At 40.4% G+C, this 23,913-nt stretch overlaps 1 protein-coding gene across 3 annotated transcripts in view; it reads right to left on the minus strand.

Moving 5' to 3' along the window:
- Positions 1 to 23,913, minus strand: part of LOC101157679 (phospholipid-transporting ATPase ID) — a 46,540-nt gene that overhangs the window by 14,664 nt on the left and 7,963 nt on the right. For all 3 annotated transcript variants that reach the window (XM_011473227.3, XM_023960804.1, XM_011473228.3), the window contains exons 7-23: positions 23,774 to 23,846; positions 22,943 to 23,013; positions 22,419 to 22,501; positions 21,767 to 21,925; positions 18,894 to 18,982; positions 10,609 to 10,802; positions 10,307 to 10,515; positions 10,175 to 10,218; positions 9,932 to 10,097; positions 9,092 to 9,280; positions 7,408 to 7,523; positions 7,156 to 7,320; positions 6,936 to 7,047; positions 6,746 to 6,851; positions 4,705 to 4,855; positions 1,563 to 1,746; positions 1,264 to 1,487 (exon numbers count right to left, since the gene is read on the minus strand). In XM_011473227.3, coding sequence (XP_011471529.1) covers positions 1,264 to 1,487; positions 1,563 to 1,746; positions 4,705 to 4,855; positions 6,746 to 6,851; positions 6,936 to 7,047; positions 7,156 to 7,320; positions 7,408 to 7,523; positions 9,092 to 9,280; positions 9,932 to 10,097; positions 10,175 to 10,218; positions 10,307 to 10,515; positions 10,609 to 10,802; positions 18,894 to 18,982; positions 21,767 to 21,925; positions 22,419 to 22,501; positions 22,943 to 23,013; positions 23,774 to 23,846 — 2,335 coding nt within the window. The remainder of the gene's footprint in view (positions 1 to 1,263; positions 1,488 to 1,562; positions 1,747 to 4,704; positions 4,856 to 6,745; positions 6,852 to 6,935; positions 7,048 to 7,155; positions 7,321 to 7,407; positions 7,524 to 9,091; positions 9,281 to 9,931; positions 10,098 to 10,174; positions 10,219 to 10,306; positions 10,516 to 10,608; positions 10,803 to 18,893; positions 18,983 to 21,766; positions 21,926 to 22,418; positions 22,502 to 22,942; positions 23,014 to 23,773; positions 23,847 to 23,913) is intronic.

Genomic DNA, 23,913 nt, shown 5'->3' on the forward strand with positions numbered 1-23,913 from the left:
GGACGTGTACCTATTTGGATTTCTGATACTTGGATTCCTCGTAATTGGGATCGGAGGATTTCTAATTTATCAGGCGGTCTGGGAGCAGAAGATGGAGAGAGGCAATCAATCAAAGCTCCTGGGAAAGATTTTTCGGGGAGGAGAGACTCAGAATGAGAAACTTTCACAAGCGGATCAAAAGCTCTGTGCTTGTCTTGCCCACTTAAGCAGATTGCTTGAGACCCCTGAACTTGTGCGGAAGATGGATGCCACCATCCATCTTTCTGCCCGGATTTGAGGGAAGACTGGGCTAAATTCACCCACTTCTCATTCGGATCAATCTCTGCCTCACACAAAGCGAAGAGCCAGTCAAGGACTTTGCCGGCAGTACAAACAACCTGCTGGCGCCCAAAAGTATTTTATCTAATTAGACTCCCCGAAGGAGCTATGGACAACTGTCCTTGGCTCCACCAAAACAAAGCCGCTTCTACAGAGTGGACTACAGCAGCTGTTCTTGAGGGTTGATAACTGCAACTCACCCCCTCCCTGCTTGTCCTCGGCTTCCCAACCCCCTCCCTACCTCCTGTGAGCTGCCCGGAAGATGTGCCTGGCTCACGGAGCTGCGCCTGATGGACAGACTCATGGGGGGCCCCCCACTCCCGTCCACCACCGTTTCCCCCCTGAGCCTCATGTACTTTGTCTTTGTCTGAATATGTGCTATTTGTGTTTAAACGGTGTAGTTTTTTTCTTGTATCAACACATTGTATGCAGTGTAGGGATACGACTATTTTTTGTCACCAAACCCAACCCCCGGCCCTCTTCGTGGTCCATCTGCATGCTATACAAAGGTGCGCCGGCGCAGGTCATCTAAGGCGCTCGGCTGCATTGACCTCAGTAACCTCTCGAGATGTGTGTGTGTATCCTGTGTTGCTGTTTGTCTGACCTTCTTCATCGAGATGTACTGGAACTGAGTTTCTCCTTGTTGGGATTAATAAAGTTTTCATTTTTTTCATTCATTCATTCAAAAATAGAAACAAAGTGTATTTTTGTAAACAGTGAATAGGGACTTTGTGGCTCTCGGGTTCTGGTCAGTAAGAAAAGGGACCAAATGGCTCTTTTAGCATTAAAGCTTGCAGATTCCTGCTGTAAACAGTTTGAATCTGGTCAAAAAGAGGAAACTATCTTAAATTATTATTTAATATGACCACAAAAGACTGCCAGACTTAATATATACTTTCATTTTTAACAACTAATACAAGTATACTTTTGGTTCATGTCACGTACCTGTGCAGAGAAGCCACAGAAGAACGCATACCAGAAGTGCACAAAGGTGAAAGTGAAGTTCTTGTAGAAAAAGTATCTTAGGAACTTGCACATGCGGAGATAAGACCAACGACCGTGCACCAACAAGAGCCGCTGGAGGTATCGGAACTGAGCAAAGGAGAAATCACTGGAGAGAACTGCCTGCATACCCTCCTGACCACTGATGCCCACACCAATATGGGCAGCTGAAAGAGAGATAACCATTTTCTTAAATATTGTGTGCACAGTGTTGCAAGATTATTAGCTATTGTTAGATGTACCTTTGATCATGCTCACATCATTGGCTCCATCTCCAATAGCAAGGGTGACAGCCTGCTTGTATTTCTTGACGAGCTGAACCACTTGAGCCTTTTGCAGTGGGGTAACTCTGCAGCAAATCACCGTCTGGCACATGCACACTGTCCTGAGCAGCTCCAGCTCCAAATCCTCCTCCAGTGCAAAGGCCTGGAGGTCACGGAAAAGGAAAACTAAAGAGGATACTGTGCTTTCCACATAGGCACAGCCAAAAATATACCATATAAACCTGAGGGCCATTAACCCGCTTATACCATGGTCACTTACAAAAGTGAAGAAGTCCTTAATTTAGTCCTTAATTCTTGTTTTTTTTTCCAATTTGGATCGCTTTTCTCACAGTAAGCGGACTACAGTAAACCCTTGTTTTTCACGGGGGTTACGTTCCAAAAAGAACCCTTGAGAGGCAAAATCCGTAAAGCAGAAACCTTAATTTTGTTTTATAATTATTATACAATTAAATACTCTATTATACATTGAAAAGAAAGAACAAACCATTTTACAGGCTCAAGTGAACGATGGGTCTCAGGACCATCGTTTCTTCAAGGCTCAGAGGAAGGCTGGCCCACCTAGCCCAAGCTGGGCAGCCTACCTGAGATGGCCGAGACCAAACGAACCAGAGGCATGTACATGGCCAGTTGCAAAACAGCTGATGGTTTGGACAACCTGCTACAGCGATATTCTGACTGGCACCGTCTAAGACATGGGATAGCCAATTTGCTATGGTTGAAAAGCCTGCAATGCAAGAAACTAGGCAAGCAACTCCTGGAACCCATCACCGTCGAGGAGACGGTGCATCGCCAGTCTCCAGCCATTCAATGATCACAAGATGAATCTACTACGTGTGGGAGGACGTCTTGTGAATGCACCAATCCCCCTATGAAGCAAAGCATCCAGTGATACTACCTAAAGACCTCCATGTCACCAAATTACTCATCAAACACTACCACCTTCGGCTGGGGCACTCGGGCATGGAACGGGTTCTGTCAGTGATTCGCCAGCGCTTCTGGATTCTAAAGGCAATGCCGTCCTCAAATCATGCATGGTGTGCTGCAAGTTGAAGGCAGTACCTGAGCCAAAAAAAAAAACAAGAATGGCAAAGAGAAAAGCGTTGGACTATTTTGAAGTGGCCTTCTATGAGCCCAGATCTGAATCCCATTGAACATCTGTGGAAGGAGCTAAAACATTGCCATTTGGAGAAGACACCCGTCAAACCTGAGACAACTGGAACAGTTCGCTCATGAGGAGTGGGCCAAAATACCTGTCAACAGGTGCAGAAGGCACCAGGAGTACCATCATTTTTGTCCAGCCCTGTTTCATTAGTTTTTTTTTTAAATTCTGTTAATCAACAACTCTAAAGTAATAGGTGATTTTTATCATTTAATTTTCAATGAAGTTTAATTTATTGTTACTTTTGAACGTTTCAAGTCATTTCAGTGAGCATTGTGGACTTTCTTTCTTTAACTGATGTGTACCAAAAAGTTTGTCCACCACTGTATAGATAGATAGATAGAGATGGAGATAGAGATAGAGATGGAGATGGAGATGGAGATGGAGATAGAGATAGAGATAGAGATAGAGATAGAGATAGAGATAGAGATGGAGATGGAGATGGAGATGGAGATGGAGATGGAGATGGAGATAGAGATAGAGATAGAGATAGAGATAGAGATAGACAGACAGACAGACAGACAGTATCTTAGCTGTTCCTAGCACTGCGCCTTTCTGGAATAAGAGGTCTGAGGTCTTTCCAGGTATCTGTTGTAGCTTGGGGGTTACTGCCCCAAGTGCTCCAATTACCACACGCACCGCTGTCACCTTCACTTTGCCTGCTCTCTCCAGTTCTACTCCGAGTCCCTGGTATTTCTCCAGTTTCTCATGTTCCTTCTTCCTGATGTTCCCATCGCTTGGCACTGCCACATCCACCACAACGGCTTTCCTCTGTTCTTTATACACCTCTACAATAACTGGTTTGTTCGCCATTACAATCCTATCAGTCTGGATCTAGAAGTCCCACAGGATCTTTGCCCTCTCATTCTCTATCTCATCTCATTCTCTCTCTATCATCTTTGGAGGTGTTTCCCATTTTCATCTTGGGGTTTCCAGTCCATATTCTGCACACATGTTCCTGCATATTATTCCAGCCACTGAATTATGGTGCTCCATGTATGCTTTCCGTGCCACCACCTTACCTTACACCCTGTAGTTATGTGCTGGATTGTTCCATATATATACATATATGTACATATACATACATATCCATACATATCCATACACATATATACACATATACACATACATACATACATACATACATACATGCATGCATGCATGCATGCATGCATGTATGTATGTATGTATATATGGAGCAGGCAACTACCTATATATATATAAAAATATATATATATATATATATATATATATATATATATATATATATATATATATATATATATATATATATATATATATATATATATATATATATATAGGTAGTCCACACAGGAGGGGTCTCACTCCCAGAAGGAACAATAGCAGACATTGAGGACAGTTACAAGTACCTTGGAATTCCACAGGCAAATGGCAACCTGGAACAGGCAACAAGGAAAGCTGCAACAGCTAAATACCTCCAACGAGTAAGGCAAGTCCTGAAAAGCCAGACTGATAGGATTGTAGTGGCGAACCAACCAGACATTGTAGTGGTGGATAAAGAACAGAGGAAAGCCGTTGTGGTGGATGTGGTAGTGCCAAGCGATGTGAACATCTGGAAGAATGAACATGAGAAACTGGAGAAATACCAGGGACTCAGAGAAGAACTGGACAGAGCATGGAAAGTGAAGGTGACAGTGGTGCCTGTGGTAATTGGAGCACTCAGGGCAGTAACCCAAGAGCTGGAGGAGTGGCTACAACAGATACCTGGAAAGACCTCAGACCTCTTATTCCAGAAAAGCACAGTGCTAGGAACAGCTAAGATACTGCGCAGGACCCTCAAGCTCCCAGGCCTCTGGTAAAGGACCTGAGCTTGGGTGAGAAACCACCCGTGGAAGGGTGAGAGGGACACTGCAAAACAATAGTAGGGTTTTCAGACGAATGCTTTTGAGAAGGCCTTACCAAACTGTGTCCGTTTATTAACATGGCATATTCTCCATTCACTTTCTCATCTTGCACAGTCTGTGTCTTCTTAAGCCAGAACAAACCAGCACGAGCCTTGATCACAGATGGTTCTTCTGCAGCATCCGGACACATTTTTCTTCTTGCACTTCTAAAAGCATGACAAAAAAACTCCAGTGACAGATGTCAAAATTCACTCTCCCCTAAAACTACTGATTTTTAAACCGATTAACAATGTTGTATAGTTTTCTTGACAGTTTATCTGTTTAATTTAAATTTGTCTAAATTATCTTCTCTGTTTTCTGTGGAAGCTCTTCCTGAAGGCAATGTTTTAACAAAATGAGTAGTTTAACAGCTGCACTGTTTGCGTCTTCAGTGTTTTGAATTACTCTTGTTGAATCAGGCTGTTCCTTACACCATGGTGAGGAGAGTATAGAATTTATGCTTTGTCTTGAGTTTTAGTATAGGTTTTCCCCACCTTGGTCTGCTTTTCCCCTAATATCTTCATATAACCCTGCTTTTGCCCTGACTGATTTTTTCTGACATGTCAGCTTCTGTGACATTTTGCTTTATAGGCTGTCACAGGTGTATTTTTCAGCTTCTTTCTCTTCTGCATCCATCTCACAACAATCACGACACCTTCATTTACTTTATTTTCATGAATGACCCAACTAGCATTACCAAAGAACAACTGTAGGCAAATGATTATTTTATTTGGTTGCTAATAAATTGATTATTTTTTTGTAATAATTGATTCTCTCTCTTTTTTATAAAGAATTGTTTTTTATGTAAAAATGTAAAAATTTGCTGCATACAAACTCACTGGACACTTAATTAGGCACACCAATCCAATAACTCATTAATGCACATTTCTAATCAGCCAATCACATGGCAGCAGCTCAGTGCATTTAGGCATGTAGAGATAGTCAAGACGATCTGCTGCAGTTCAAACCGAGCATCAGAATATAGAAAAAAGGTGATTTAATTGACTTTGAACATGGCATGGTTGTTGGTGCCAGATGGGCTGGTCTGAGTGTTTGAGAAACTGCTGATCTCCTGGGATTTCACCCACAACCATCTCTAGGGTTTACATAGAATTATCTGAAAAAGAGAAACTGTCCAGATAGCAGCAGTTCTTTGGGTGGAAATGCCTTGTTGATGCCAGAAGTCAGAGGAGAATGGCCAGACTGGCTCCAGCTGACAGAAAGCCAACAGTAACTCAAATAACCACTGGTTACAACTGAGGCATACAGAAGAGCATCTCTGAATGCACAACATGTCCAACTATGTGGCAGATGGGCTACAGCAACAGAAGACCACACTGGGTGCCAGTCCTGTCAGCTAAGAACAGGAAACTGAGGCTACAATTCATATAGGCTCAACAAAACTGGATAATTGAAGACGGGAAAAACGTTGGCTGGTCTGATGATTCTCCATTTCTGCGACATTTGATGGTAGGGTCATAATTTGGCATCAACAACATGAAAATATACATCCATCCTTCCTTGTCCTCATCCTCAACAGTCCATTCCTTAATGACCCTTAATGTGGTACCATTTTTTGATGACTACTTCCAGCAAGATAACACACCATCTCATAAAGCTGGAATCATCTCAGACTGGTTTCTTGAACATGACAATTAGGTAATTGTACTCAAATGGCCTCCATAGTCACCAGATCTCCACCCAATAGATCACCTCTGGGATGTGGTGGAATGGGAGATTGCCATCACGGATGTGCTTCCGACAAATCTGCCGCAACGTCATGAGGCTATCATGTCAATATGGATTAAAATCTCTGGAACGGTTGCAGTAACCTCGTTGAATCTATGCCATGGCCGTTCTGAGGCAATTCTAAAGGCAAAGGGGTCCAACCTGATACAAGCAAGGTGTATCTAATAACGTGGCCAGTGAGTGTGTGTCTTGAGACTATGTGCCAAATTTGACTGAGGAAATAGCAATAATTTGAGGAAACATAATAAACTAAGCATGTTGCTGTGATAATTTTGGATGAAGTTATAAATCCAAACATGTCAATTTACTGTAGTTCTTTTCGCACTCCTTCGGCAGTATTGGCTGCAACAATGAAGACTTCATTCATTTCTTCTCTTAGTATGTTGCAAGAATAGCCTATGTTTTCCGCAGTTTCTAAAAAAAAGAGAAAAAGATGTAAACTTGATAAACAAATCATCATCATAATTTGGTTAAAAAGTGAACTTTGATGATATTAACCTTGCTTGTCTCCAGTCAACACCCAGATTTTTATGTCAGCTTTGGCCAATTGCTCAATGGTCTGTGGCACACCATCTTGCAGCTTGTCCTCCACAGCTGTTGCTCCCAGCAGCTGCAAAACAATGATGATAATTCTATTATTATTTTTTTCACGTAAAAGAAAGTAATGCTGGTTTACTGCAAATACCACAAAATATTAAACATGAACTAAGTGAGTTACAGTCATGTCTTTCTCAATTTCTTCATAAAGTTCCTCAAGTCTCTCCTCTCGGCCCTCCATGGCAGTGCTGGCCTCATTGTGGCGCTTCCTCCACTCCTCCATGTAGTTCTCTTCTAAATTCTTGAAGGCCAGAACCAGAGTGCGCAGGCCATCACCAGCATACATCTAAACGAAAAAGATCGACAGATTAGAAGCTACAGATTGAAACATCTATTTATATTTATTGGCCACCATTAAAGAGGCTTGTCTTACATTGAGGTGATCAGTCGTGACCTTCATCAGGTTGCTGCAGGAGGGGTGCAGTCTTTCATAGATGATGGTATCTGCTCCTTTGCAGTAAAGCGTTGTCTTGCCTTCGGGGCTTCTTACTAGAAAAAGGAATTAAAGTATTAGTACAGTGTTATGGAAATTTAGCTGCTGATCTTCCATCATGTCAGCAAACATTCCGTAGCCTGTCTGATCTTGGTCTGGGTTGTACTGAAAACCTTTTCAATATTCAGTAAATTTTCCCTTGTGAGATTAATAAAATTCTATTTTATTCTATTCTACTCTATTCTTACGTATCATTTTATTTAAAAAAAAAACAAAACATTAAAGTCACCACTAAGACTCTGATGAGAAGATATTAGGATTAAAAAGACATTTTTTGCTTGAGGTAGCAGAGTTGAAGATGCTGAGGTTCTCTTTGGGAGTGACCAGGATGGATAGGATGAGGGATGATGGTTCGGACATATCCAGAGGTGAGACAGTCTGACATAGAGCGTGATTGCTCCAGCCGGAAGCCTGGCCAAACGAGGTAAGTGCTGCAGCGATCATGACAGATTCTATTCAATAAGTTATTTGCGGTTGTCAATTTGATTCACTTTGGATTTTGGTCATTTTGAACAATCTGATTCAATTTGATTCACTGACCTAAAATAAATCCATTACATCTTTAGCCAAAAATATGATTCCGAGTAATTTGATTTTGATACTGATACCAATTCCTCTGTGACTCAGAGATGAAGACCTGGGTACTGAAGAGTGCAGGTGAACTTTTCTAGATTACTTGTGTTTCTTGCAAGATAATCAAGTGTAAATTAAACAAGAATTTATGGCAAATCCATTCACATTTTAATTTCATCAAGTTCATCCAGATCACTATTGTTTTTCCACATCAAAATAAAACAAAAGGAACATTATTAGAACATTCTACCACACTGTTTGGTCAAATATCTTGGCAAAATTCAGTTTCCACACATTGGACTGTAATGATGCCTAATTTTTTGCTGCCATCACATTTGTCCAGTCCATATGGCCTTTTCCAAGTTTAATTTGATTATCGATTAATCTCATTAAGAACATTTTTTATATGGTGTTGGTTTGATTTAATTTATTTCTGCCTTAGACACATATGATTTGGTCCGATCCTAAGAATAGAAAACGATTCATCAATTAATCAATTATATGTTACACCCCTATCTCCTACACATTTACCCGTAGACATCTAATCTTTGGATATTTTTAGATATCTGTTAGAGTACTTTTTGAACATTTAGTATTTAAAAATATAAATACTGCAATTTTACACCCATCCATTCATCTTCAGAACCCACTAAATCTCTTTTGGGGTCACGGGGTTGTTGGTTCCAACCCAGGTACTGTTGGGCAAAGGCGAGGTAGACCCATGAAAAGGGCCCCAGTCTGTTGCACCCGGTTTCTGTTGCTATCTGAAAAAGCCATTTGGGTAAGTTTCTAACTGATGCTCTAAATTGTCCCTACGTATCAATTTGAGTGGTTGTTTGTTTCTATGTGGCCCCGTGATGGACTTGTGAAATGGAGTACCTTCCATTTGCCCTTCAATAGCTGGTTAAGCTAACCCCATGACCTTGAACTTGATTCAGCTGCTATAGAAAATGAATGGATTAAAATCAGATTAAATGCTGCTTTTACTCACCTATCACCGACATCCTTTTCCGAATATTGTTGAAGTCCAGGACAGCTACTAGCTCATACACAACTTTCCTGCCCATCTCCATCACTGTGATGGACTCTGGCGTGCGAGAGCGGAACACAAAACCAAAGTTCCTCGCTGCTGTCACCAGCGCGCCCTCATCGGGAGACTGAGCCTGGTAAATCAGCTCCCCTACAAAGTTACAACAAGTAAGAACAAAACACGGCCCAAAAATTTTGGGATTTTTAAATGATTTACGTCAAATCATAGCTAGTGATATCAGACTGATTTTGAAGCTAGAACTGGAGGAATACTCTATACTCTGAATACTCTAATGCAGGAGTAGCCAATCTTTTTTACAAAGAGGACCAGATTTGGTGAGATGAAAATGTGTGAGGGCCAACCAGTTGGCCTGCATTCTTTGAACAATTATGACAACATGAAATACAAATGTGAATTTAAATGAAGACCAGAAATACAATTTGAAAAGTGTCTGGAAAAAGCCTTTGGTCAACATCCTAAGTTGATATGTCTTTTTTAAAGAATGTATAACTGCTGATTGTATTGTTTTGTGCATTATTCTTGCTTTGATTGCTAAAAATAAAGCATTTCAATTTAACACAAGTTTACAACAGCTTATAATGAAATTTAGCCATTCCCAGTTTTTAAAAAGTGCAGGGAGCTGATTATTATTGAATTTTATGCCATGAGCCTGCAGGCCGTTGAAAATTTGAAGCAGCGTGCTTTTTGCCCACATGCCGGACTCTGGACATGTCGTTCTAATGTAATAACTCTAAAATGGTTCAAGAGAAATAACATAATTCTTGACAAAGGAGAAATTACCTTCCTTCTTTTCTTCTGGCATGACAGTGTGACACAAAGCTAGCAAACGGAAGAAAGCATGGGCCTCTGGATTTCCTTCCTTCACCGTCTCCACCAGACTGTGATCGTGGAAAATGAACTTCGAATCTGCAAGCTGATTCCAGCTGAAGTCCACTCTAGGTGTTTTCTTAAAAGTAAATGTTAAGAAAAATTATATAAATATCTATGAAAATAAAAAATCTTTAAAAATGTGCACCCTCTCACCTCTGTTGTTTCTAATCTCTGTCCAGAAAAGTCACACAGCTCACCTGTACAGATGAGAAAGGCATTTCAGTCATTCAGGAGGCCTGTGTGCACTCCGCTACTTTATTTTTTCATTTGGGCCCAGCTGCTCACCGTAGGCTTTTCCATTAATGGAGCACTTGTTGAAGGTCATGATATTTTGCGTCAGGGTTCCCGTTTTGTCACTAAATATATATTTAATCTGGCCAAGCTCCTCATTGAGCGTGGTGGTTCTTGCTTGAGCAGGTGTATCGTTCTTAGGATAATACATCTTCCTGTCCCAGTCAATGAAAAAACTGTTTCCAAGACGGATGATCTCCACGCTGAAAGTCAAGCATGCAAAAGGTGGTCAAACTCTACCAATGTAAAATTAAAATAACATAAAGAGACTTCTCTTTTTTTTTTTGTAAATGTACCTGACATAGAGAGAAATGGGCACCACCGTGTTAAGGACTATGACGTAGGACCAGAAGGTGAGGAAGGATGAAAGAGAACCACTCACACCTGGTTCACGAGGAAGAAACATTGTGAACGCAGAGCCTTCATTTGCCTCCCAGATTGCATTGCAGATGGATAGAATGGCGCACATTGTTGCAAGAAAACCAAAGATCTGATTTAAAAAAAGAGAGATAAGACATACCTTAATGAAACTACAACAGATCATTCATTTAGATCAGGTGTGCTCATTACGTCGATCGCAATCGACTGGTCGATCTTCAAGGACATGGGGGTAGATCACAGGCCACAAAAGATAAATAACCAAAAAAATAAAAAATATATTTTAAAAAAATCCGTCAGCTAATCAAAATCCTCACAGCTGTGACTTGACTTGATTGACATGCAGATCGGCCAATCGCACATCCTCTGATACATACTTCACTGCACACGTGTGATGATGTACACTGAGCGCAGTCTGTCTGTCATTAGAAATTCGTTACTTGCCCCACGGCATGTCAAGTCCCCGGCAGAAGACCACTGGAATGTTTATTGAGGCCCAGATTGCCCGGCGTGCCTCAGCAGTTCCCGCTAGATGGATCCGAGTCCACTGAGGCAGAAGTGTTTGCCTGTACCACGTGGTTTTCCTACAGGAAAGTAGCCAGCAGCGCTTTAGAAATGCCATGCTTAGGGTCTTGCCTAAGGGTCACCCACTGGGTGATGTTGATTGCTCACCATTGCTATGGTAATTGCCCCATTACCATTGTTGGGGATTCCTGCGTGGCAGCCTTCCACCTTACCACCTTACCAAGCAAGCTACCCAGCCACGGATCTGTTCTTTATCCACCACCACAATAACTCTGGTTAGTTCGCCATTACCATCCTAGTCCAGTCTGGATCTGGAAGTCCCACAGGCGACCTTCGGGGTTTTTTCCAATTTTGACCTTGGGGTTTCCAGTCCATATTCAGCACACAAGCTTCTGTATATTATTCCAGCCATTTGATTGTGGCGCTCCATGTATGCTTTACCTGCCAGCGTCTTACACCCTGCAGTTATGTGCTGGATTGTTTCAGGCGCCTCTTTGCACAGCCTACACCTTGGGTCTTGTCTGCATTTGGTAGATCTGAGCCTCTATCACTCTGGTTCTCAGGGCTTGTTCCTTGGCTGCCAGCCGTTTCTAGCCATTGGTAAGAATTCTTGATATCAGCCACTTCAGTTATTCAAATTCAAATTCAACTTTATTTATATAGCGCTTTTCATGCTACATAGCATCTAAAAGTGCTTCCCAGAGAAAGAATTAAAAAAAAAAATTAAGATAAAAAATATAATAGTTAAAATAATAAACATAGTAAAAGTAATAAAAACAATAATAAAATAAATGCAAATAATAATAAATTAATTAATTAATAAAAACACACAAAAACCCAAGACATACACATCCCTCCATTAAAATCAAAACAAATAAAATTAGCTGATAAAATTTTATAAAATCAAATAAAAACGTGGACAAGGAAAAAACTATGTAAAAGCTTTACTAAAAAGATGTCTTAAGTTTTTCTTAAAAACCTCCACAGTGGCTGAAGCCCTCACGTCCTCAGGCAGGCTCTTCCACAGGCGAGGCCCACAGTGCTGAAAGGAGGCCTCGCCGTGGGTTTTAGTTCTGACCTTTGGGACAACCAGCAAACCTGCACCTGTGGACCTGAGGGCTCTGGGAGGGTCATAGAATAAAAGTAAATCTGATAAAAATGAGGTTCCTGTTCCATGTAGACTTTTATAAACTGATAAAAAAACCTTAAAATTGATCCTAAAGCTGACTGGGAGCCAGTGCAAAGACTTCAAAATTGGAGTAATGTGCTCCTTCTTTCTTGTTCTGGTTAAAAGGCGTGCAGCTGAATTTTGAACAAGCTCCAGCCGGTTGATAGTATTTCTCTTAGCATCAGAAAGAAGAGCATTACAATAGTCTATCCTAGATGTTATAAAAGCATGGATTAATATTTCATCACTGGCTTGTGAGGGAAAGGGTCTCACTCGGGCAATATTTCTAAGATGATAAAATGCAGTCTTTGTAACTTGGTTTGCATGTGCTTCAAAGATAAGATCTGTATCTAAAATCACACCGAGGTATTTTACTTTATTGCCACAATTCCAAGTCTCTGTTTTAAAACAGGCCATTTAGATTATGATCTAAAATTAATTGATGATCCAGGTTCAGGTTCAGGAGAAGTTAAGGGAGCTGGCAGTCAGTCTTCTTTAAAACAATGAACAGTATGTTGAATGTTAGCTGATAAAATACTGCTACCAAGCAGACTAGGGTGAAGTCCATCTGGTCTGTAAAATGAGGGGCGATTCCAGAAAAGGTTAAAATTGTCAATAACACCCAACCTGTGCGTGTGGGAGGTGGACAGCAGCCAGGTGTGGAGGGAGAGGATCCTGCTGAAATGTGTAGATCCTCTAGTAAGTGTGGGAATAGGTCCAGAAATAAAAACAATTCTCCCAGTGTTGGATAAAAGAGTGAAAAGTTCCCTAAATTCCCTTTTTGTGATTTCGGACTGCTGTAGTGTCATTGGTTCCAATGTGAACTACAAACCGAATGACACTGGTCGGGAGGGAAAGCAGAACCTCAGGAAGCTTTTGAAGAGGATCCTTCACCTTGGCCCCAGGGAAGCATCTGGTAATGGCGTTGATGTACCTTATATTCCTGGGGGGTATTCCAGAAAGCAGGTTATGCTAGCTCCCACGATAAGTTTCAGGCTAAGGAAGTTGATAACCTCAGCTTTCGGTTCCAGAAATGGAGGTATGTTTCAGGGTAGGTCAAGTTGCCATGGCAACTCATGCTCTGAACATAACCTGGTCTGGAGCAGGTTTAGTTGAAGGTTACTTTGTTTACAGAGAGGTGAAGGAGCATGGCATGTCCATTTGAAGATGATTTAGTGGATGAAGAAGCTCAGATAATACTTTTTCCACAGTGAGAGGGTGATATGACCACATATGAATGTTGGAAAGAGAAACTTTTTTACTTTGATCTAACTTAATTATTTGCTTCAGTTAAGTCAAATCGTTTTTTGTTAGGTCACCTTAAAAATAACACGTAGTTTTCAGACAATTATTTTCCTTTCATTCAAATTAATTCAATTAAGTAGGTGTAACTTTGGTGCTGCTGTTAGATCGGCACCGCAAGGGATTCTGGGATATCATTCCCTTTGCCTGTCTGGACGGATTTGGGTTTAAGTGTGGGTTTTTGACTAAATGTGTTTAGTTGTTTAACTGTTTTAGCTGTTTTACTGTGTTTTGCCGAGTTATTTTGTCCTACTATGCTTACGTCTCTGCACCATAAGTGAGAGTGAAGGAGAGGATGATGAGTTTATATAGCACTCCTACCGTTTTTAAATGTAATTGTAATGATGGAGAGGACTTTAATGAATAAATGCACTCCGTGCATTTTTTTCCCCCGTCCTTTTAATTTTTATAAAAATGAGCATATCTGCCGGCTCAGACGTAGACATATGAGAGTTCAAGAATCATAATTAATTAAGATGGAAAAAAGATTAATTGAATTGGAGTAATGTGACATTTAGTTAAATAAATATGTAAATTTGAGTTTGCACAAGAAATTACTGAGTTTTATAGACGTAAGAAATGAGGTTGAGTAAATTTAACTCAATTACTTTTAACAATAAATGTAATTAATTTAAGTTGGTAAAATTGGATAAGTTATATATATGCGTCACAAGGAAAATGGAAACAAGATCAGAAACTCGTGCGTTTACTTTGTCTGTTTTCCTACTACAAGCAGAAACTCTTTCTTTTGCTGATGCAGCCGTATTACTTTTTGATGGACGTATAATCTTCATACGCCGTCATTAAAAGCTCAGACTCCGCCTCACTGAAGTTTCGCGCTCTCTTTTTTTCTCTGCGCGTTTATATGGTGACTCCGTAAATCGGCGATCCATTGAGAATGTCTTTATGTACATGCCGCACAAACCCCAGAGTAAGCAAGTTCAGGCGGATTTCAGCCAGAGTTCAGGCTTAAAGTCAGGCTAGTTTAAACATGCTTCCTGGAATACCCCCCTGGTTATAGAGTCACCAACAATCAGGGTGGTTGGGGGGAATAGTGGTTGGGGGTGAGAGGGACGAGCCTCAGCCCGTGGTCAGGTGGTACATCCCATGCAGGGGTTTGTCCTCCCATGAGGATCTGTCTTCCAACACTGTCTCCTCTGATCTCCATTGCCTGAGACATTCACTGAGCACACTGTCAGTTGGGGCCTTGAGCTTGATGTATTCATGCATCTTGGATGTTTCATCCTGGATAGTGGCTTTTACGCTCACTGGTCCTCGGCCTCCTTCCTTGCGGCTAGCATACAGTCTCAGGGTGCTGGATTTGGGATGGAACCCTCCATGCATGGTGAGGAGCTTTCATGTTTTAACATCAGTGGTCTGTATCTCTTTCTTTGGCCATCTTATTATTCCTGCAGGGTATCTGATAACTGGCAGTGTGTAGCTGTTTATTGCCAGGGTCTTATTTTTGCCATTGAGCTGGCCTCTCAGGACTTGCTTACTCGTTGGAGGTATTTAGCTGTTGCAAGCTTTCCTTGTTGCCTGCTTCAGGTTGCCATTTGCCTGCGGAATTCCAAGGTACTTGTCGTCAATGTCTGCTATTGTTCCTTCTGGGAGTGAGACCCCATCTTTAGAGCCCGAATGACATCGGTATCACCTTGGTATATGCCACATTTGATGGACACATATGCAAGTGGCTTCCCATTGGCTTCAAGAGTGATTTTCCACAGCTTCATTGAGTTTCTTATGAAGGCTCTAAGATTCCTGTCGAAATTGTACAGCTCCAAGCATTCAGTGATCCACGTGTGTGGCATTGAGTCATAGGCTTTCTTGTAATCAATTCAGGCTGTGCACAGGTTGGTGTGCAGTCTTGAGTCTGGAGCGACTGTTCTTTTAACCAGGAATTGGTGTTTGGCTCGTCTGGAATCTCTTATGAGCTGGTTCATTTGTGCCGCCAGGCGCTCGTGGAGTCCAGTGAGTTTCGTTAGCCAGTAGGCATGTATCATGTCAGGGCCCGGTGCTGTCCAGTTCTTCATACCTGAGACTCTTTCTTGGAAGTCTGCCACTGTGATGGATACTGGATTCTGCTCAGTTAAGTTGCTATGTTCTTTTCTCAGAGAGACCAGCCACTGGGCATTGCTTTTATGTGCTGCCTCTTTCTCCCATATACTTTTCCAGTACTGATCAGTTTCTAGCCTTGGTGGGTCTGCTCAGCTGTTTTGACCCTGCCACTGAGTGTAAACTTTCGCAGGTTGAGTTGCGAACAGCCTGTTTATCCGTCTGGCTTCATTGTCTCTTGTGGACCTCTTTAGGCGGCTGCTCAAGGCTAAGAGCCTTTGTTTGGCAGCTTCCAGTGCTTCAGGTATAGGCATCTGGCTGTATCTCGTAGGTGCTTGCTTTCTCATTGTACCTCTTTGACCCTCTGTCAGCTTACTCACTTCCTTCTGAGTTGCCTTGATTTTGGCCTCTAACCGTTGCTTCCATGGTGGGTATTGTATTCTTCCATGGTTGCTCTTATAGCCAAGCATCTCAAAGATCACTGCTGCTGAAGTGTAAACCAGTTCATTGGTTTCTGTGATTGTTGTGGTAGGAATTGCCCTCAATGCTTCATTCACAGTTTCCAGGAGACTTTCAGGCGGTACATCACTTAACCGTTGTAGCTGGTGTCGGTGTTGCCTAATGTTCCTATCTCGACATGATCTTGTCTGTCTTTCAGGTCAGTTGCTGCCTCACTCAGCATATCTGTAGTTGTTGGGGCTGTGTACCCAAGCTCAGGGTGGGAGTGTGGTATAGGATCCTCTCTGACCCAACTACCCCTGGCTGCAGCCTGCAGAACTGCACAACATAGTGGAATGCTGAAACGCTGAGGAATGTGAACATGCTGTGGAATGTTAACCCCGCCCATGCTGAGACCGTCTTCTTCTTTGGTTTCACAAGTTTCCACGTGCAATATTGCCACCTACCAGTTTTTAAGGAGTTTTTCCTTACCGTGAAGGGGGGGTCTAAGGGCAGGAATATCAGTTTAGATTAATCTGTTTTGTTAAAGTTTAGTATTAATCCTAATGCATTCTTTGTATTCATGATCGCTTTTTCGTTGTATGTTTACCTTACAATTACCGCTATGAAGCCCATTGAGACGTCTGTAATTCGAATTGGCGCTAAATTAAAAAGTTTTTTTAATTGAATTAGAGAATTTATACAGTGATTGCTGTCTTCTTATGCCTTTTACAAGTTTCCATGTGCATGTATTAGGGAGTTAATAAATTTTGTCTGGCCTCACGGACTCAAAAAATTACTCATTGGATGAACTCAATTTAATTGTGGGCAGGATTTCCATCCAATCAATATGAGTAACCCCACCTCAAAGAAAATTCTTCCATGTGACGAAATATAATTGAGTCAATTGAACTTAATTTTTATCAAGAAAGGCAAGGGGAAAAAAAACATGCAACAGCAGTCTGAGGCCAGCCTCAAACTCAGAACCTCTGCATGTTAAACCCACTAACTTATCCAGTGAGCTAACACTTTAATGATGTCAATGATCCGCCGGTATAAACAAATAGATTCATTATTTACATGAATGAAGCTCGTCGTGTATCGTCTTATTGGGAGAAGCCGAGTTGAAACGATTTCATGCCACAGTACGTTTTTTACGTGGAAAAAACGAACGAAAGTTTTCACTTTTGAAAAGTCGAAGGATTTGAAGGACCAAAAGTCAAACCAGGCATTAGACGAAGGAGTTGAACATTTTAATAGTTGAATGGTTAAAATAGGTGAAAAATTGTAGCCGTAAGACGGCAAAAAGAATAAATAAAGAGAAACAGGAAAACAGCATTCAACAGCATGTCCCTTAATTGAACTCAATTATTCTGGATTACTGTTGTAATTTTAGCTGTCGGGGAAACTATTAATACATTTTGTGTTAGGTCAATTAAATGTAGATACATTCTTTTAAAATAAATATTTTTAAATAAAACAAACACAATTTTATTGTGTTACATGAAAGAGGGGCTTGAATCATTTTTTTGAGTGATAAAAAAAACAAAGGTGAATCAGATGCACGGGCTCAACGTGGGCGGGGTTAACATTCCACAGCGTGTTCACATTCCTCAGCGTTCCAGCATTCCACTACGTTGAGCCGTTCTGCAGGCTGCAGCCAGGGCTTACTCCTCTGACCTGCTGTTCTGGCTCTCCCGTGGTATTGTATTGTATCGCCGCAATCTCAAGTTGTGATAGGAGTTGCCGTTTGTGGATGTTAGAACATTGGGCTACCAGTTGTTTGGCAGTTAGCCTTGATTGTGGGTTTCGAAGCATCTATTCATTCCACATCTCTGCATGTAACACCTCTGGGTGGGATTACTTGAGTAATAGCATTATAACAGAACCTTGTTCTCACATCTAGTCCATTTCCGTGTTGTTCCAGGAGCCCATTTTCCTGTCCCCCAGCACCTGACGCAGACCTTGTTTGGCCGGGGGACGTCTGAGCCGGCGTGACATGTGGTTCATTGTCTCTCATGTTGGGAGACAGGCAGTAGCATTAAGGGTCTTGCCCAAGGTCCCTCAATGGGGGATGTTAATTGCTCGCCATTGTTATGGTAATCCCCATTTCCATTGTTATGGTTATTTGCCCTATTTCCATTGCCATTTCCATTAATTGTTCATTCCGCCCCTGGGAATTTCCTGCATGACAGTCCTGCACCTTACCAACCGAGCTACCCAGCCGGTTATATTTATATATATATATATATATATATATATATATATATATATATATATATATATATATATATATATATATATATATATATATATATATATATATATATTTTTTTTACATATATCCAAAGTCTGAAAGATAAAAAAAATAATGATAATAAACTTGCTCCGTTTTTAAATGGAGCACCACAGGGAAGCAATTACATGGAAAAAAAGTTTGCAAACAAAACCCCCTGGAGAATTTGGAGTCCATGATTATGTTATAAAACAAATAGAGCCAACATATGTGGAAATATTTAAAAATATGAAGCTTGCAAAAGTAGCTCACATGCCAAAAAAGTGTGGGCACCCCTGATTTAGATGGTCCTAATTCACACAGTTTGTAAAGATAGCATATTTTTGAATAGACCTATTAGCAAATTCATTTATGATGCATTTAAAAAACACCTCCTGCATTTTAAAAATCTCCATATGTTTGTGTTTGCATGAACTTACAGCCAACACGAGGATGTTCATCAGATGATCAATGCTTGTGCGCTTAAATACTGTTTTGCCGCAGTTCTGCATGAGTTTGGTGTCAGGACCTGGGCAGATTTATTGACAGAGTTACAGGTAGAAAAATCAAGTTCCTTGAATTATACTGTAGAGATACTGAGTTTTCTTTTTTTTTCCTTTTGTCAAACAAATATATAAACATTCATAACCATTCATATTATATTTGATACATGCATTTCTGAGAGCCCTCTCACATATGTATGATTTTAACTTTCCTTAAAAACCCAGTGGATATAACTTGGTCCATATTTTCTGGCCTGTAGTTAAACACCATTCCACTAGGGAGGTTGAATGACTTTTCCTGCTCGTTTCAAAATAGGTGCTTCCATGAAAACCCCTTTGGCGGGAAAAGTTTAGCTAATTTTCAAAACTTAATGGTGAGAATAACCCAGCTATTGTTATTACATTTTGTAAATGACAACTTGTATTGAAAGAATGTAAAAAATTTTATAAAACAGTTACACCATGTTAAAAATGTGTGGATCAGATTTGAGTCCATTGGTAAATAAGGTGTTTTTTTTCCTGAAACTCTTCTCAGAATTTTTGGATCTTAAACTAACATTGTTGTAAACAAAAAACTACCAAATTACCCCAAGTATCATAATTGATTATCTAAAGCTAATTAAAAAAAACAACCTATGTGTGGATTTCATCATAGGTTTTAAAAAACATCTTAATTAGAAAATATTTGAATATTTGCCAAGTCTTTGATGTAGCAGGCTTTAAAGGATTAAAGATAGTTCCCCTTGGTATGTTTCAACTCGCTCTACCTTTGTGAAATATTGGGTTTTCTCACAGTTTGCAATAATATACTTTTGCAGCAGACTTGTTTAATATGAAAATGTCCATTTTACAACTGTTATTTTTTCATCTGGTATAAAAGAACATTATACACCAGGGGTGCTCATTACGTCGATCGCGATCGACCGGTCGATCTTGAAGGACATGAGGGTAGATCGCTGGACAGAGAAGATAAAAAAAAAAAAAAACACTTCTGAAAAATCCACCAGCCAATCAAAATCGTCACCGAGAAGTACGGGACTTGATTGACATGCAGAAAGGCCAATCGGACATCCTCTGAAGCATACGTCGCTGCAGATGTGTGTTTAAAAACACTGAGCGCATACTCTCTGTCATCAGAGAGTTGCTCTCTGCCCCGCATCACGTCAAGTTCCGGCAGAAGACCGCTCCGCACAAGAGGAGTGTTTCTTGAAGCCGCCCCGCGTGTCTCCTCCTGCTATCAGCTCTGCAGTTCGAGGCTGATTAATACGAGCTCTTGAGGAAGCTGTTTTGTTCGAGGCGCGCGCTTCGTACGGAGCCATCAGCGCCTTTTGAAACGCCATGATGCTCCCCCCCATTGCATCGTTTACAGCAGAGCATGACATACGATGGTTGCTGCTTTCTGTCTTTGTAACAAAACGCCTCCTCTGTTAATACAAAAGTATCTTTGTGTAATCCTACTGTGCAGTTTTTAATCATCAGTACATAAACAATAATATTACTAATAAACATAACTAACAAATATTCACTAATAGTATTTATATTATTATAATATTATTGACTTTAGTAGGAAGTCCTCCCACCAGCCATTGATCATCGATGGAGGGGGAATCGAGGTGGTTGACTCCTACAAGTACTTGGGTGTGCACCTTGACCACAAACTGGACTGGTCGGAGCAGGCTCATGCTCTGTATTAGAAAGGTCATAGTAGGCTGTTCTTCCTGAGAAAGCTGAGGTCCTTTGATGTGTGTACTGACATGTTGCTCCTCTTTTATCAGTCGGTTGTGGCGAGTGCTGTTTTCTATGGGGTTGTATGCTGGGGTGGCAGTATGACCACAAGGGATTGCACTCGATTGGACAAACTGATTAAGAGATGTGCATCTGTGATCGGGAGGAGGGTGGACTCTCTGGGATCTGTGTTGCAGAAGAGAATGAGGGCTTTGACTCAGAGCATCCTGGACAATCCCAGACATCCCTTGCACAACACGATGTCTGGTCAGAGGACCTCACGGAGTAATAGGCTCCTTTCACTGCGCTGCAGGACAGAGCGCTTTAAGAACTCATTTGTCCCTACAGCTATCAGGCTGTTTAATGAACCTGCCTGATATGAACTGATATTGTTTTGTGAACTGTCTTTTTACTGTTGTTTGTTGTATGTGGTTGTGTGTTTTGCTACCGGACACCTGAATTTCTCCTTTGGGAGATTAATAAAGTTTCTATCTGTCTGTCTGTCTGTCTGTCTGTCTGTCTGTCTGTCTGTCTGTCTGTCTGTCTGTCTGTCTGTCTGTCTGTCTGTCTGTCTGTCTGTCTGTCTGTCTGTCTGTCTGTCTGTCTGTCTGTCTGTCTGTCTGTCTGTCTGTCTCTCTCTCTCTCTCTCTCTCTCTCTCTCTCTCTCTCTCTCTCTCTCTATCTATCTATCTATCGGTAGATCTTCAAGACATTGTCGATTCAAAAGTAGCTGACATGCCAAAAAAGTGTGAGCACCCCTGTTATACACACATGAAAAACCAGGAAATCTGATCTCTAGTAAAGAACTCAAAAATAATTGTCCTCATCTGGTTATAATCTCAAGCGGAAGCATAATGCTGCCGCTTAAAATGGCTCAAAAGGTTATTGAACATTGGGGGCAATTACTTTTTGACTCGGGGCAATTTGTGATCTATTGTCTTCTTTTAACAACTGTATTTTAAACTTTTCAGAACAGATCGGTGACTGTTATTACGTTTGGAAGCTGGAACAGGTATACATTATTATCCGCACTGGGTAAAAATCAAGCATGAAAAACAATCTTAACTGAACTGACAAAGGTTTACCTCCAAACAAGACCAGACCAAAACACCATTCTGTGTTCCTGAGTGTACATCCTCTGAGCAGCACTTTGTCATTGTCCAGACTGTAGGCTTGTCCATTCACAGTCAAAGTACCTTTGAATTTGTCCAAGCAGTTATTGGGAGGCTCGCATAGCACTTCACCTACAAATCACATGTTTTAGATGAAAGAGAACAGAGAAATCTCACTTTGGATAAGTGGTCAAAATGATTCCATATGTATCTTGGAAATAGATTAGTTCCTTTTTGATAGAGAGAGAAAAAGTTAACTGGAGTGTATATTTAAATCTAGGATAAATAAAACAATTAAACAAGTAAAACTTAAAATCTTAATGAGCAGTGTTATTTTTACATTTACATTAAATTTTTATATTTAAGCTTCTGTTTGTGTTTTTATCTAAAGCATTAATTTAAAGACTTTTTTTCAAATATATTACCTAACAAGACTGACTGCAACAAAACCTTTCAATATATTTGCAAAACGTCCCTTTATCATGTGTTGATGTCTTCAAATCTTAAACATTTTAGATTTTTTTTGTTTATTACATAAAAGCATAGAAAGTAAAAACACACAATGTTTTTCTTCATATTCTTTCCTTTCTTTGAGTATTTTAACAAATAGTTCATAAATTTGTACCATTAAAAGAAGCAAGTGCCTCAGTGCTGTCCCCCATCTCTCCAGTTACAGTCAGGGCCTGTTTCACTTTCAGGTTTGTTTCACTGCAAATAGAAAATAAATCAAGAAGGGAATTCAGACAGCATGAGGCTAAATCTGCCAACTACTGTTTGTGAGCAAACAAACAAAGACAAGCACCATAATGACACGCAAAGATCCTTGGATAACTGCTTCTGGCTGGAGGGTGATCTATTTTCCTTTTTAAAAAATGTTTCTGAGGTACTTATTTTCTAATGAAATAAATTCTCATTTACATTAACTAGAATGTGACGGCAGAACATGGGCTCAGAGGCTGTTGGGAGGGGCAAAAGAACCAGTCATCATCAAGTTTTGAGGAAAACTTCCTAGCGTCCAATTAGGACTTTAAACACTGAATCTTTGACCAAATGAAAAGTAAAAACGATGATGTTTGTCACACATTTTTTAAGTAACTTGAAAAAAAAATTGCAATATTTTGCTTCTACCTTGACCAGCACCACACTCACCCATCTAACTCAGCTGTTTCCACATAGACCAGATTGAGAGGCTCACTGCTAGACAGCAGCAAGAGGTCTGCCTATGAAGATAAAATAAAGGATTTAAAAAGGAAATTATGTTTTTCTAACTATATTATGAAAACAGGACAAAAAATATTTGCACTGTTCCTATTCCCAATTTCCTTTTTTCTAATCTTTTAAAACGTTTTGTAATATTACATCTTACTATATTGGGGTAAATCCATTGACTGTACAAGAGATCTGAAAAGAGCGAGTGTGATGTCCCCCATAGAAACGCATAGACTTGCTTCCAGTCCTAACAAAATAAAGTCCATTCAGTTGTCATTTTTTTGCAATATGGCCTTCACTATATTGTAATCAGAAATCGTGGTAAGCAGTGATTGATTCGAGTTGGTCTGAACATGTTTATAATAAGATAATATAGCAAGAATGGTTTTTCTGACAAATAGAATGATGGCGTAATAGCTGTTTATTTCTCTATAGAAATTTTTGGAATTTTGGCTTCTTGGAACCAGCGGTTACTTCCGGTTTGGAATGCCGGGGGGGCGGGCTGTCACTCAGTGCAGTTCTCATAGAATCAATGGTTCACACTGATAGGTGTATACCGAAGGTTTTGAATTCAAAAGACAGATAAAAAGGAGATGCTTTTTGTACGGCATCATTGTAGTATTTTAACAAACCATGTCATAAGACTGTAATATTATTTTAGCACATTGCAAAAAGGATGTGAAAAATGATGTCCCATCAGTCTAGTACAGAATTTCAGGAGGCAGCAAAAGCATCTCTGTCTGCTAATCATATCAACAACTTCATACTCACTGTGACAAACTCATTGTTCTCCAGTTTTATTATGTCTCCAACTTGAACATCCATCCATTTTTCTTTCTTCAGTCTGTATAAAATATGATAACAGTGTCCATTGTTTCATTTTGGCTTTGTACACATATATTAAAAAGTGC

The sequence above is a fragment of the Oryzias latipes genome, chromosome 12, assembly GCF_002234675.1.
Source record: "Oryzias latipes chromosome 12, ASM223467v1".
NCBI lineage: Eukaryota > Metazoa > Chordata > Actinopteri > Beloniformes > Adrianichthyidae > Oryzias > Oryzias latipes.